Here is a 15,394-nt window from a genome sequence, read left to right as displayed (position 1 = left end):
TATTCTTTCCCAAACCATCTCAGTCTAGGGTTAGGGTTAGGGTTAGAGGGTTAAGGTTAGGGTTAGGGTTAGGAAAGGTTAAGGTTGGGGTTAGGGAAGGTTAGGCTTAGGGGAGGTTAGGGTCAGGGTTAGGGAAGGTTAGGGTTAGGGTTAGGGTTAGGGGGTTAGGGTTAGGGAAAGTTAAGGTTAGGGTTGGGGTTAGGGAAGGTTAGGCTTAGGGTCAGGGTTAGGGGAGGTTAGGGTTTAGGTTAGGGGTTGGGGCTAGGGAAGGTTAGAGTAGGGGTTGGGGCTAGGGAAGGTTAGAGTAGGGGTTGGGGTTAGGGAAGGTTAGGGTTAGAGGGGTTAGGGTTAGGGCTAACCCTGCCGTAGTATTCTTTCCCTAACCATCTCAGTCTACAGAAGCCCTATTTCCACCAGTAAAAGAAAAAAAAATCCATGCCAAGTCAAAATGATGAGAAAGTCCAAATTTGGTCGTTTTTCTCCAGGTGAAACTACTTTAGATTTTTGTCTCATAATGTCTTTTTATTTCACAATTTTGATTTAGCGTGGGGATTCTTTTATTCTTGTACAGGCAGAAATGGGCTCTTATAGGAGTGAAATGTTTAGGGTAAGAATATTAGCAAAGGTCAAAGAATCTATGGCATTTGTAAACATGGACCTTGAGGACTGACAATTCAATAAATATGTGACCATTTTGACACCCATTACAGCTGCAGTAAGTGATGCACTCCTTGGGAGGACAGAACATAACAAAAACACTGGCATTGCACATTTCTGGAGTGGGTGTGGGGGGTGCAGTGTGTTGGAGGGGCCTTGAGTGGAGTGGTAGCGCAAGGTAGAATAAAGTTTGCCAATACAGCAAATACCGTATTGGCCCGAATATAAGACGACCCTGATTATAAGACGACGACCTCTTTTTCAAGACTCAACTTTGAAAAACGACTTTTTGAACACCAAATTTAATTTTTATACAGAAAATAATTACAGTACATCTGAAACAAATGATTATATCTTCGACCCACTTTTCTCCAGATTGTCGCTACATTTCTCTATTTTCTGTTATCTCTTCTCTTTTCTTTCTTATCACTATTTTTATTTTTCTTCTTCGTGACAGGGGTTCGCTTTGGCCTGGGACGTTAAGTTCAGCATTCGCTTTAAATATATCTGGCGCCATCTAGCGTTGTGAATGGGTATAATGTCTAGACCGCGAATGTAAGACGACCCCCACTTTTTCAGTCTTATTTCAATGCAAAAAACACCATCTTATATTCGGGCCAATACGGTACTGCACTTCTTCAATTATAGTCAATCTAGTATAATAACTTGTGCCTCACCTCCTCAGAGGAAACAGTGCGGTTGACACTCCACCACCTCTCTCCGCCTGAGGGAAAAGGTCAGCGCCATCTTCTGCTGGATGACTGTCACGTTCTTTTGTTTCTTCTTCATTTCATCGACCAGAGCAATAACTATGAAAAAATTAATAGTATCTGGAATGTGACATCAACAACACACAATTATTCCTCAAATATTCTGTCTCCTTCCCCATTATGTAAAAACCTCTGAAAATGTAGCAAACTTATAACAAAGCATGAAGCACAACTTTAATTTGTATGTAACAGCTAACTTACAGTAATTAGGACATTAGACAGTGTCACCCCAGCTGTCAAACTGTCAAGTTAGCTTTATACATTACTGTAAAGTAACAGTGCTTCTCAATTATTTTCTGTTACGCCCCCCCTAGGAAGAAGAAAAACGTTTTGCCGCCCCCCCCCCCCCCCCCCCCCGCCGTGACTATAATTAGTATCATTTGTCTATGAAATTGTTATAAGTACACCTCTGCATAACATTGTATCCTTATTAACATTAAAGAAAACAAAAGAAAGAAATATAGACCAAAGCTGGATGATTGTTGCCAATATTCGGCACGTTTTCGCTGAAAAAACTCAAGCGGCTTATCAGCGTGACTGGGGTGTAATGTCTTTAGTGAGGGTTAGGGTTAGTGCTAGGGTTAACCAGGGTTAGGGTTAACCAGGGTAGGGTTATCACGCGTGACTGGGGTGTAATGTCTTTAAGTGAGGGTTAGGGTTAGTGCTAGGGTTAACCAAGGTTAGGGTTAACCAGGGTTAGGGTTATCAGCGTGACTGGGGTGTAATGTCTTTAAGTGAGGGTTAGGGTTAGTGTTAGGGTTAACCAGGGTTAGTGTTAACCAGGGTTAGGGTTAACCAGGGTTAGGGTTAACCAGGGTTAGGGTTATCAGCGTGACTGGGGTGTAATGTCTTTAAGTGAGGCCTTCATTTATTTGGCTTCATGCTGTCCTGCCAACATTTTTAGACACAGTAAACACACCGGTCTTTCCTCGTCTCCCACCGTAGTCGCAGTGAAGCCAAGCGCTATAAATGCTTCGTCAGATTTCCTCGTCTTAGCTTTCGTGAGACTTTCGTTTGTCTCATTATCTCCGTCTCTCTCCGCCTTTCTTTTCATCACTGTTAAGTATTTTTTCATGCTGTCTCTTGATGGTTTGTTCACTGCACTTCCTATCTCTTACTCTGTGGTGTGTGCGCGCGAATGCTCGGTGCAAAAACCTCTCCACCATAGAGCTAATACTCCCTGCGCACACTCTGACAATGAGAGCGCCACTGCCAACTACTGTAGTGGGTGTGCAATTACACTTTATTCTAGTACAGCAAAAACAAAAAACATGTTCTCCGGGGTCACATGCGCCCCCCCTGGTATCACACTGCGCCCCCCACTATTTGAGAAGGGCTGCTGTAAAGAGACAATCACCATGGAGGGAAACCATTTAGTCAACATGAAAACGTCAACACACAATTGAAGCATTATCCGTGTCCTTGTAATAACGGCAAGATGGAGCCGTCCAATCCTGGGATCTATATACTGATAGCTTATTTACAATAGCATGCAAGTGCTGGAATTGGGACCTGATCTACGATGCCAATCAAACCTACAAACCTGGCACCTGGTTGCAGCAATCGACAGCAGGTGTGTCAGGATCGGAATTTTTGATACATACATCTCTGGCCCAAATTTCTCGGGGGTGCAGAGGAAAGTGCTCCACAACAGAGGAGTAGGGGATCCCTGAATTACAAAAGGTCAAAGATCAGAAAGGTGCAATAGAACTGTGTGTATGAAGACAAAAGACAAGAAGTGCTTTAAAACAGCAATGTAAAATCTTCTCACCCATCCGTGCTGAGACACGATGGTCGTCCTGTCGGAGCAGGTTCTGCAGGGTGGCATCAGCACTCAGGCCCGGAGAGAAGCCGATGACAAACCCCTGGACACCACCACCAATCAGTGATTGGAGACAGCTGGACCTCGGACAATGTGTTGAACCATGAATAAAGCTACAGAGATACCAACCCTGCTCCAGCCGCTGACCAGCCACGTCAACAGGAGCTGCAAATCTGCACAAAGCAAATGTGTCAGCATAAAATGAATGTTCAAACAGTAACAGGTCCCAGACTTTACTGGCCTTTATTCCAGTTTACTTACCAACAAGAGCTGCAAAATCTCTGAAATCCTTTTGTATCTGCAGAGAAGCGCATTTTAACGGCATTCACAAACTTGTCAGCACTCAAAGTGTGCATAAACCAATCACATATATGGAAGCATATGCAGAGATATCAACAGATGAATTACAGAAATGTGATCGATTTTCGAATGAGCCAATATTAGCCGCCACATGCCAATACCGATTATTAGCATTAGCCATTTGGAGTCCCATGCAGATCTTAATGCCGACAATGGTTTAGGTTACTTTGCCTCCGCAATTAACAACTTAACCAGCACGATGGTAAAAATGTTAAAATAAAACGCTATTGATGTCAGGCGGCGTTAATATCAATCACGGCAGAATGACCAGATATTAGCAACGTGGAGCACGAGAGCGATGTAATGGAAACAACACAGAAGCGGTCAATTCTTTACACTGAGACACGGAATGATGTGATTGTGAAGCTTTAGCTTGAATTAGTTCATTTAGCAGCTGTGAAAGTCATTGAAACGAGCAGAGCGATGTAGAAGATTTGTACTTACGTGAAGCGCCAAATGGAGTGAAGCGCGAGGCTGGGACTGGATCGATTGAAATGGCGGTGGGTTCACGTACAATGGGAAATTCGAAAGCTGCCATTTGAAATCGGGTTATTTTCCCGCTGAATGTGACGCACACAGGCAGCCCCTCCCCCTCCCACCCCACTGGCTGGGAGCTGCTCCACCCCTCCCCCCACACAGATTCCCGATCAGAACCACCCGTTTTGGACGCTTAACGCGCCGTCCAATTCTATGGAATCTGGGCACGTTAGAACCACAAGACTTTGAAATATACCATGTCGAGCTTCATAACTTTAGCTTACCCCGTGACGGAGAAACAACGAGTTAAACACGAAGCTTTTGTCAGTTCGGAGCCGTTTTCCCGCTCTGTTCTGCATTGAGTTAATCGGAGATTTGAGCGGACCAGTCGGCGCTTTAGCTCGTTTTACGGGGCGCTGGTTAATTAAAACGTCCTCACAACACCGACGATAGCGAATTAGTTGAGGATTAGATTTACAAAATGATTTTTTTTTTGTTTTTAATCAATCTATGAGCTTTTTGTGCTGGATTCCACCTCTCCACCCAGTGAATCAACACACTATCACAATCCATATCTTCTTTAATAATACAAACCATAATTCAAGCACAGACAGCACACCCACAAGGCCTTACACTCACACACTATTCAACACAGTTGACTTCCATGCAGCTACAGAATACACTCTTTATATGCCTGCAGACTTTGGCAAACCATTTAGAGACTTTAACCCTAAACACGCCTTTCTTTTTAGAAGGTGATTTGCTGCTGTTTTCAGAAGTGGTGGCATCAGAGTAGTCACTACTGGAGACACCCTCTGATGAATAGCTGTCAGCTTCAGAGGATGCACCATCAGAAGTTCCATTACTGGAGACTGTTTCACACAGTTGCGTGGCGCTGAGGCAGGATGATGGCCATCCCATAACTGTGTATCTCTCCTCTTTGTTCAGCTGGGCGACGACACTGTGAGGGAACTCTGTGTTTGAGTGTTGGGGACACACACAGGCTGTCACGGTGTGTGTTTGTGTGTGACATAGCACTCAAGTCTCCGTTCATGCTGCAGCGCTGCTCAGGGCTGAATATATTCTTCTCTTTCAACGCACCGATGGAGTTAGGCTGGTTATTAATGTTACTTCAGTAAATAACCGTACATACGCAGGCTATGCTAGAATGCAAAGTTCTGTTTTCTGTTTATGTCGCATTTATGTGGTCTTTACTCTCCTCCCCATGTCTTTGTCTTCTAGGCAGGTGTGGATTTGTGAGACAAATGTGTTTGCATGGTTTAAAGTTGTGCACAGTGATTCCAAATTTCAACATTTAGTTGAACTTTATTTCAATATTATCTGTTACATTCAAGCTTGGAAAGACAGAGCCAGCCCCTTTAGCAGGCAACAGGATTGATCAGCCTCCTCATTAAGACCAATCAAAATCACTTAATCATTTATTACACCTGTACCTAAGACTTCCAAAAAGTCAGCCCCCGCAGCTTATTTGAAAAGCCCCTCAGATCTGAGTGACCAAGCGGAATGTGGGGGCTGCTTCATGAAGACATTAAAAGCAAACCAAAGATGTTTTAAATCAATAATGACACCGAATGGTGAAGCTAAAATCAAATCAAATGTATTTTGTACAAGTTAAAAGATGCACCGCTGCATTTTGGACCAAGTGCAGTTTGTTAAAGCAGCATCTGGAGAAAGTTAATGTTGAGTAGATTCAGGTAATATAGACGAGCAATGATTCACATCTCAGAGTATTATTCAGGGAATAAATTCTACAGGACAGAAGCCTGCTTTTCTTCTTCTTCATTTTCTTCTTCTGCGTCAGTATTTGCGCCTCGCCCTCTTTCCTCCACGCCCTGATCAGGTTCCACCCGATCTTCTTGGTACTCAGGCCAGAGCTGCCGAATAATGCTCAGAGCTTCGGGACGGTCAAAAACCTCAGGTTCAATTTTAATACCGTCCGGTTTGCTGATGGTGAGGCTGTCTCTCAATTTGTCACTGCCAAAGGTCCACACCTAAAAAGAGCAGCAGCAGCAGCAGCAATGAGAAATGAGATTCAAACTGATGGTTGATGGTCAAAAATAAAATGCTGATGGTTTTAGAACTGGTCTGGGGTGCGTGTGTGTGTGTGTGCGTGTCTGTGTGTGTTTTGCCTTTTTGTAAATTTTAGAGAGACAAAAATTCTGAGGAAAAAAGAATAGCAGTTTACATGTGGATAACCAGCTACAGCTCAGAAAAGAGTGCTCACTCAGGTTTACCTTTTTGCCCACATGGAACGCGAGGGCGACGTTATCCCAAACAAAATATTGAGGGAACTCATTCAGATGTTCTGCTGTCATCCTTTTTTCAGTATCATCCGTCATCAAGCAGAAACTGGTCATAAATACATGAGTCACACCCAGACACCACCAACACCATCCTCACCCTCCGTCACCCATTTTCTTGTTATAAATTGGGTTTCCACTCACAGTAGAGAGGGGCACTGACCTGTGAGTTTCACACATGGCTTCAGCCTTCCAGATCATGTGGCCCGCCTCCTCGTTGTACCCGCAGACAGGACTCGTGTCATCGGTCAGCAAAGGAAAGCGAGAAAATTTCCTATTGCGTTTTGGGCTATGCACCAACACAGCATACATGATCTCCATTTTGTACAGGGTGGTCTTGAATACCCTCATGACGGGCTTTTCACCGTCGCAAAACTGAGGACGATAAAGAACATTTCTATGGCAAATGTGTTGAGCAGCTCATCAGGACATAGCACGGTATTACCATTGTGACACACTGTGCTTTTTAGCTGACAACAAATCAAAGAAAGCCGCTGGGAACGTTTCCTCTACCTGCTCTCCGTAAGCATCCAGCGCTTCTCTGAGTGTGAAGGTGAAGCGGAATGAGCCCAGTCTGGAAGTCTCACTGAAGGCTGGAGAGGTGGCAAAGTCTGCCAGAAACCTTGGCTGCATTTGGCGTTGTTCCTCTGTGCGATCTGGGTAGGTTTCCTCCAGCATCCTGTTCTCAGCAGACTGGATGTCATCAGGTTTCACCACCATGTTCCACCATAGGCAAGGGTCTCCAAACACAGAACGGAAGCCATTGTCAGCATAAATGCCCTCCAGGCCGGCTTTGTTTGTGTCATGTTTCACATAAAACAGGTGAAACTGTGGACGAGGATAAGGAGGCATTTCTAAATTAGTGTACTTCTTCAGAGCACGACGGTTTCTTAATTCCTCCAATGTCAGGTGTTCTCCCCGATAATTCTGTTCCTGAAACCTCTCCTGTTTGTCAAAGAAAACATTGTACAATTAAAAGTGATGCAGATCTTTAAAAATAAATTGCAGGAATAAATAATCTCAGAGCCTGAAGCCTCTTCTGATTGAGAGAAAACGAAATGATAGTCTCCACGAACAGCTGAATGCTGTCAGAACCAACAACCACTCCCATTTCTCCCACGACATACTTAGTTTCATTTCTGGTAAACTGAAACTTTTGCATGCAGCTTCTTAGGTAGCTGGCCCCAACTAAACGTAGGATAATCAATAATGAACCGCTCAAACAAATCAGCTGGAGACTCGACAGGTGGATTTCTCTCTCATACATCCATAACATCTGTTCAATATTAAAGATGAACTGCACGTTAATAATATGATAATAACTCAACACAGGAACTTTCGTCGCGATATTATCCAAGCATCAAAGTTGCGCCATCCAGGCGTGGAACACAAGGCGCTCATGTTGCGACCTGTGAACAGTGGTTGGAGACATGCAGACCTGCTCTGCTGGGTAAAACCTTTGACTCATGGCGTTGGTTGACATTGTTGTGTGTCTCCGTTGATGGGTGTGTCTCAATAGTTTCTCTTCTGACATTGATTTCCAGCCAAGACGGACTGATACCCCATTAAGTGTTAATTCCCCGCCACTATTCATCGATACACCTGCTAAAGCTCATCTGCTCACAGAGCGCCACGTCCCCGCAGGTGATATCAAAAACCACTTTGGGATCTCTCCACGGACTATGGTTTTCTTTCTACTTTCCTTTTCTCTAATCTGTGGAAAAATATGGAACACCGTTCCATTTGTGTCTAGGGTCCCTCTACAGCAGTGATCCCCAACCCCCATTTGGTACCGGGCCGCACAGAAAGAAAGAATAATTTCCATTTAAAAATAAATAAATAATAATAATAAATAAAATTTCGAAGATGTTTTCTTGAAAAGTGTCCGGATTCTCTCTGTTACATCCGTCTCACTTGACGCACCACAAGTCACGTGATCCATCCCGCTAATGAAATCCTAAGCCAGCAAAATGAGCAAAAACAAACTTCTTTAGAAAGTTTCTTTGCGAAGGGGAACCGGCCCAATGAAGGGACAGAAGAGGAACCCGCACCCTGGTGCTGGTGCACGAACACCTGTCCCTGCTGTCAGAAGGGTTCGAGCGCTACGTCCCAACCACAAAAGATCCACCAACTGCCAAGAATGGATCCACGACCCATTCGTCACCAAACCGGGTGAATCCAGCATGTCGATGTATGAAGAAGATCATCTGCTGGAGATGACGGGGGCCTTAAACGTCTGTGGGAGACATCAACTCTGCCGTTGTTCTGGATTAAAGTCATGGCAGAAACCCCGAGATCGCCACAACAGCACTGAAAACCCTGGTGCCATTGCCCACATGGTATCTGTGGGAAGCAGGGTTTTCTGCAGTGACGGCACCCAAAACCAAGTTACGGAGCAGACTGGACCCAAGTAGCACACTTCGGGTTTCATTGTCCCCCATGAGCCCAAGATGGGACCGTCTCAGGGCTCCCACTGATTCAGTGCTGCTGTGAACAGCGAGCATTTTCATGCACTTTGCTTTTGTGTTGTGTCTTATTTTGAAGGTATGTTTAAACGTTACCATAGCGACCAGTGTGTTGCATTGTGTTGGGGCAGAAAGGATGTTGCTCTGTTGTTGGTGCCATGTCACGAGGACGCTGCTAATAAAGTTGCACATGATTCCACAGTCCTGTCCAGAGTATGGGGTGTCCTCCACTGAAACATACAGTGAGTTGAAGTATCTGGAGCACTCACAGGCCCCAGGTTGTAACGCCACGCCATCAAAGCAACTAACTAAGGGATGATTAACTAAGCAACTAACCTTTTACCAATCAGCCAAGACACTAAAACCACACTCATCAATTTGATCCAACAGTTTCTTATTTTGGTTTCGACTGTCCAATACACTTGTGGATTTAATGAGTTGTTTCTTTCTGTAGGTACTCACAAAAGGGTTTTATCATGTTCATAGCAAGCTCTCTGCTACACTGCTCATCACCTGCAGACTATGGCAGGTGACCAGAAGACACTATGTGAACCCAGAGGTAAACAGAGTTTACACCTGACTCCCGCATTGATACGCACCCACGAGCGGTGGACGATGCCAGAAGTCACCTGAGTTTCTTAATTCCTGCATCCATAAGAAACGAAACACGGAGCAGGATCCCTGGAACTGTCAACTCACCTGACTGCTGACGTCACAAGTGACAGTTGGAAACCACGAGGAATGATAAAAGTAACACCGGACCAGTAAATTCAACGGGGAAATGACAGACAACACAGGTAATTTATTAAAATAAAACACATAGATGCTCTGATCAGAGTAAGAGACTTGAGAAGGAAGTCCACTGTTTTAGATAGCGTCGGAATGCTAAAGTTTAAAAGAAGATGATAATCTGACTCCCGCATCGATACACACCCACGAGCGGTGGACAATGCCAGGAGTCACCTGAGTTTCTTAATTCCTGGATCCATAAGAAACGAAACACAGAGCAGGATCCCTGGAACTGTCAACTCACTTGACTGCTGACGTCACGAGTGACAGTTGGAAACCACGAGGAATGATAAAAATTAAGATGGAATTAAAATAAAATGCATAGATGATCTTAGAAAAGGAAAAAAAAGAAACCCTAACCCCTAACCTAACCCCTAACCCTAACCCTCTAACCCTAACCCTAACCCCTAACTCTAACCCTAACCCTAACCCCTAACTCTAACCCTAACCCTACGCATGAAAAAATCTAAGAGGAGCTGAGGACAAGGGAGGGTGACGGGACCGCGACAGACACGCAAGACAATTAATCACGGAGACGAAAACCGCTGAAAAAAACGGAAGGGGAGGAATTTAACCCGCACTCGAGGTGAACGTTGATCCGGAAACAAAGGAAGAGGGGAACCATATAAGGAACGGAACGTACAGTAGATAACGAACGCCCAGTACGGGACCGGGAAAGGTGTCTTTCACACGGGAAAACTCGGATTAAGAGCAATCCCACAGGTCGAACATTCGCGGAATGGAAACCGGAAAATAAACCGCCACAAAATAAATAAAAAGGTAAATACAAAACCCCGACGTGACACAAGCTCTGTTGGATTGCAATACCTCTCGTATGTAGCTGCTAATCCGCGTGTTCTTTAAATGAAGACTTCAAGTAAACAGATGTAAATTTCAAAATGTATTTAACAATAGAACCACTTCAAGATACAAATATTACAGAGCTCCGGGCCAGTTCATAACCCTACAATAACAGAGTCCATTGCCAGGGCATGAAGTCTGACAACCTAACTATCCCTTGGCCCAGTCTTTTATAGTAACACACATGCAAATTCTCAATGTTCATACAATCCAATCCAGATCCCCTGTTGGGATGACCTTGTCCTCTTCTTCCAGTCTCCTTTGGTGTTGATACAGTCCTTCTTCTTGATTATCTTCCCAGGTGGCCAGATCAAAGTTCCCATTCGTTATGCAAATAAGATCATCAACCCCACCCTGATGCCCCGTTTATGATGGGTGTTAACACCCCCTGCCTGACTGACTCCTGAGATTACAATGGAACAACAACAACAATCCTGTGAAAGGAATGTCTCTAATCTTTGTTACATTAGCTAATGAGTCTACCATGCCTAACTTCTAAGAGAAGACAGGAACATATGGCAAAACACATACAACAAGATAAAGACAATTCTCATCAGCTCTCACAAAAATTAGATGTACAACCACAAAGAACCCATCAATAAAACTTGTTCGACAAACAAACACATGAGTTACGCAATAAACTAAAAAACTCCTTTAGGAAAGATTAAATAAAACAACAAAAGTAGAAAAACTTTCCCATAATCCTTTACCCCACCCCGTTTTCACACCTGGAGGGGGCCATCAATCAGGGGATAAAGGGGATTAATTGGAACCACCTGTTTGTACAGGTACACCATATCACAGAAGAATAGCAGGTACAGTAAGCCAGGTGGGACCAACCGGGGTTCTTATAGAACATCAGATCAGAAAACAAAGAGCAGAAGATAGGAAGAAACACAAAGACAAGAAGTCAAGACGAAGCGAAGACAAGAAAACAAGAACGAACAACGGACCACCCCACTTTCCTATTGTTGAGGGCAGTAAGAGAGAGAGAACAACCAACCACAACCCTGTCCGGCTGGGCTACGGATACCTAGCGAGAGACGGCGCACCTCCGGCGGGACCATCCTTGGGTGAGAGTGTCTTGTGGTAAGCGGTCGAAACACTCTGAGACCTCAAGGCGCACAACTGATGATGTGTCTCACGAGAGGGCCTGGACGTTGCAATGTCTCACTCCAGACTGACTTCCCTGCAGCAGCGGTTGGACTTCACTGGTGCGTACCACATGGAGGGAACTGCTGTAGCAACATCTTGGAATTGATGAGGCACCCTGCTCTGCCCAGCTCTCTTAGACAAAAGGAAGTTTGTTATACACACTCATATATAATTCTCTTCAATAAACTCTTACCCTTTCCTAATGTTTACCTTATCCTAACCTTAACCCTACCCTAAACCTAAACCCTAACCCTACCATGTCCTCCCCTCTTTTCTGATATGAATCATGGGGGCAGGTGGGAGGTGGACTGGGGACTAACATGCGTCGGCCAGTGCCTTGCCTTGGTCCCTCATGAAAGCTATGCTGTCGATGGGCAGTGTAGTGGGGGACCTTGAGTATATACTGCATTCCCCTAACCTTGGCCCAAGCCTCGGACCAGCTCCGTTCATTCAACCCACAATACTGCTACATGACCATCTCTTTCTACTAATCCCCTTGATTTCCTTACTCTTTCTACTATTCTCTTTCTATTACTCTCCTTCATTTTCTTACTTGTTCCATCTTTCTATCTCCTTCACTCTACCTGAAGCAACCTTGAGGCAGAGTGACGGACAAATCTACGGAAAACACACCCTGAGCTGTCAGCTCATTTGGCATCTGACGTCACGAGCGATAGGGGGGAACACCGAGGAATAATAAAACTAACATGGACCAGCAAACTCAACGGAGGAATGACAGACAACATAAGACATTTATTAAAATTAAAATAAAATAAAATGCATAGAAGATCTTGTCAGGGTGGGAGGCTGGTGAACGAAGTCCACTGATCTGGATGGCGGCGAAGTGCTAATTATGTTAGAGGACGAACACCTGACTCCCGCATTGATACACACCCACGAGCGGTGGACAATGCTAGAAGTCACCTGAATTTCTTAATTCTGTGTATCCATAAGAAAGGAAACACGGAGCAGGATCCCTGGAACTGTCAACTCACCTGACTGCTGACGTCCAGGTGACAGTTGGAAACCACGAGGAATGATAAAATTAAGATGGAATTAAAATAAAATGCATAGATGATCTTAGAAAAGAAAAAAGGGAAAAAAGAAGCCCTAATCCTAACCCTATTGCAGCAGAGGAGAGTGTTATTGTAGCAGAGGGGAGTATTATTGTAGCGGAGGAGAGTATCGTAGCAGAGGGGAGTATTATTGTAGCAGAGGAGAGTATTGTAGCAGAGGAGAGTTTGTAGCAGAGGGGAGTATTATTGTAGCAGAGGGGAGTATTGTAGCAGAGGGGAGTATTATTGTAGCAGAGGAGAGTATTGTAGCAGAGGAGAGTATTATTGTAGCAGAGGGGAGTATCGTAGCAGAGGTTGTAGCAAACGATTCAACAGCTGAGCAAACTGAAACATTAAAATGGCCATAAACAGGATGTCAAACAATATGGATGACCCCTCTGCATTTGTAGAGGAGCCCGACCTCAGGATAGGAACTTTCCTTTCAGAGTCCCTCCAGGTGATGGACCTGCTGGGGGAGGGTGCATCTGGTCATGTGAGCAAATGCTTCAGTACTAAAACTTGTGAGATGGAGGCTGTGAAGATTATTAAGAAGTTTCCTGGTCTTCCTGAAGAGAAAAATGAGCTGGTCATTCTGGAAGAGCTGCGGAGTTTGGATCCGGACACCTCCAATATCCTAAAGTGGAAGGAGAGCTTCACATAGCAGGATCACATGTACATGAGTTCTGAGCTTCTGGATCAGGACCTGCACAACTATGTCAAGGCCAGAGGAGAAGGCCTCCTCATTCTGGAGTTGAAATCAGTCATTCGGCAGGTGGCAATGGCCCTGCAGCATCTGCGCTCCTTCAAGATTGTTCATGCTGACATCAGGCCTGAAAATATCATGATTGTGGACCGGAGACAACAGCCAATCAGAGTTCGTCTCCTTGACTTTGGCCTGGCATTTCAAAGTGGAGACGGTCCTTGTTTTCAAGCTACAGGATACAGAGCTCCAGGCTGGGCATCCACCCCCCCACAGAAGCAATAGATATATGGTCTACTGGTGCAACACCTGTGGAAGTCGCTACAGCGTCCACCATTTTATTAAAAGAAGAGGAATACGATGAGCTGAGCCAAATCATCCAGTGTCACGGCCAGCCGTCAGATGAGATTCTGGACCGGGGGAAGGACACTGCATCTTACTTCTGCGAGCAAGTCGACGGTGAACATCGCTGGAGGTTCAAGACACCAAGCGAATATGAGGAAGAAACAGGTCTCCAGGCCCAGACATTCACCAGCATCAGACTGGATGATGTACCAGTGATCATGGCTCATGGAGACCCGGAGGACAAAAACCTGTTTGCAGACCTGCTTAAAAGGATGATGCAGCTTGACCAGGATGAAGGCATCACACTGCTGGAGGTCCTGCAGCATCCTTTTCTCAATGAGAGCTCCCCTCAGGGTCCACTGGAGAACAATGCTGTCAGCCTCCCAGGCCCTGATGAGCACTGGAGGGATGTAAGTTTGGAGTCTTCTTCAAGGCAGCCAGGAGCACAGGAGGGGGACGCCTGTGTAATTGAAATTCCCAGTGACTTAGCTATCGATGTCCAGTTGGAAACCAGCTCCACCCAAAGTGGTTACGGCGACTGTGAGGGAAACATGAACTCAATTTCAGTTTGTTTGGATGTAGAATCAGAGGGGAGCACTGACAACAACCAGCCTGACCTCCGCTCAGAGAAGTGTGGCCTTTTTGGCCGACTGGTCAGACTGTTGAGGAACATCTTCCATTGCTTCTTCTGAAATACGTCGATGTGTATATGTCTCATTGTGTTTCTACTCTGGTGAATAAATAGTAAAATATGATATGATTGTCATCTAAATTTGAGAAAAGAGATTCATGAAGCACACACACAAGTTCCTATGTGTAGGAGTTGATAGACATAATACATTAGCCAGCTACCCCATCATACGGTGGCCGAGAGGTGCAAAACACTTTTACAAGCGGCTGAAACAAATTTACAAATAACTTTTTCTACCGAAAAGGGAATTACCGACCCTTTGTTGGGCCAATGGATGCGTTCCGTCGGTGCAGTTGGTAATTCCCTTTCCGGTTGAAAAAGGAGCCAGCCGGGAGGTGCAAAACATTTTTACAAGCGGCCAAAACAAATTTACAAGTTACCTTTTCAGCCGGAAAGGGAATCACCAACTGTATCAACAGTTGAACCGGAAGCGGATAAGGAGTTCATGGTGACGCGGGATGGACGGCAGGCGGAAGACGGAAGGACCAGCCGCACAGGGGACATCTCAACAGCCGGATAATGCTAAGCAAAGTAAGTGTAGCATAGCCGTCGCTATCTGAAGTACGTACAACTTGAATCAGCTGTACCATTGGTTCAGCTGCTAACTTTCTGTAAACTTGGCTTTAATTTCAGCAGAAAACATTTCCCAGCATACAAGAAGTTCCTGGAGTACAGAAATTCCAAATTAATGGGAAACACTGGTGTATGTATAATCTTTTGTGTTACTTTGTATAGTACATGAAATTAATCGTACCTTTTTCATTTTTTAGATAAACATTGGAATGATGGTGCCAAATGGGACTGCTCTAAAACCTCTAAGAGGGAGAACACTCCCGTTATTTGTAGACCCAGAAATAGTAGCACCTGATATCCTGAGACAAGCCGTCCAGAAGATGAGGACATTTAACCGGGACACTCCAGAAGGA

The 15,394-nt window shown here is 44.8% G+C and overlaps 2 protein-coding genes across 2 annotated transcripts in view; both read right to left on the bottom strand.

The window, feature by feature from the left end:
- LOC130523762 (homeodomain-interacting protein kinase 1-like) overlaps positions 1-4,192 on the bottom strand; it is a 55,372-nt gene extending 51,180 nt beyond the window's left edge. The window contains exons 1-4 of the mRNA XM_057029277.1: positions 3,511-4,192; positions 3,379-3,422; positions 3,199-3,292; positions 2,971-3,096 (exon numbers count right to left, since the gene is read on the bottom strand). Coding sequence (XP_056885257.1) covers positions 2,971-3,096; positions 3,199-3,292; positions 3,379-3,422; positions 3,511-3,574 — 328 coding nt within the window. The 5' untranslated portion in view covers positions 3,575-4,192. The remainder of the gene's footprint in view (positions 1-2,970; positions 3,097-3,198; positions 3,293-3,378; positions 3,423-3,510) is intronic.
- A 1,193-nt stretch (positions 4,193-5,385) lies between these two features.
- Positions 5,386-7,464, bottom strand: LOC130523763 (uncharacterized). The gene is made up of 4 exons (XM_057029278.1): positions 6,921-7,464; positions 6,571-6,782; positions 6,342-6,456; positions 5,386-6,098 (listed from the first exon to the last, which is right to left on the bottom strand). The coding sequence occupies exons 1-4, from the start codon at positions 7,257-7,259 to the stop codon at positions 5,856-5,858; spliced, it is 909 nt and encodes a 302-aa protein (XP_056885258.1). The 5' UTR covers positions 7,260-7,464; the 3' UTR covers positions 5,386-5,855.
- Positions 7,465-15,394: the final 7,930 nt, after the last annotated feature.

The sequence above is a fragment of the Takifugu flavidus genome, chromosome 4 (assembly GCF_003711565.1).
Source record: "Takifugu flavidus isolate HTHZ2018 chromosome 4, ASM371156v2, whole genome shotgun sequence".
Taxonomy (NCBI): Eukaryota; Metazoa; Chordata; class Actinopteri; order Tetraodontiformes; family Tetraodontidae; genus Takifugu; species Takifugu flavidus.
The sequence above is the reverse complement of the archived record's forward strand: the minus strand, read 5'-3'. Positions and strand labels throughout refer to the sequence as shown.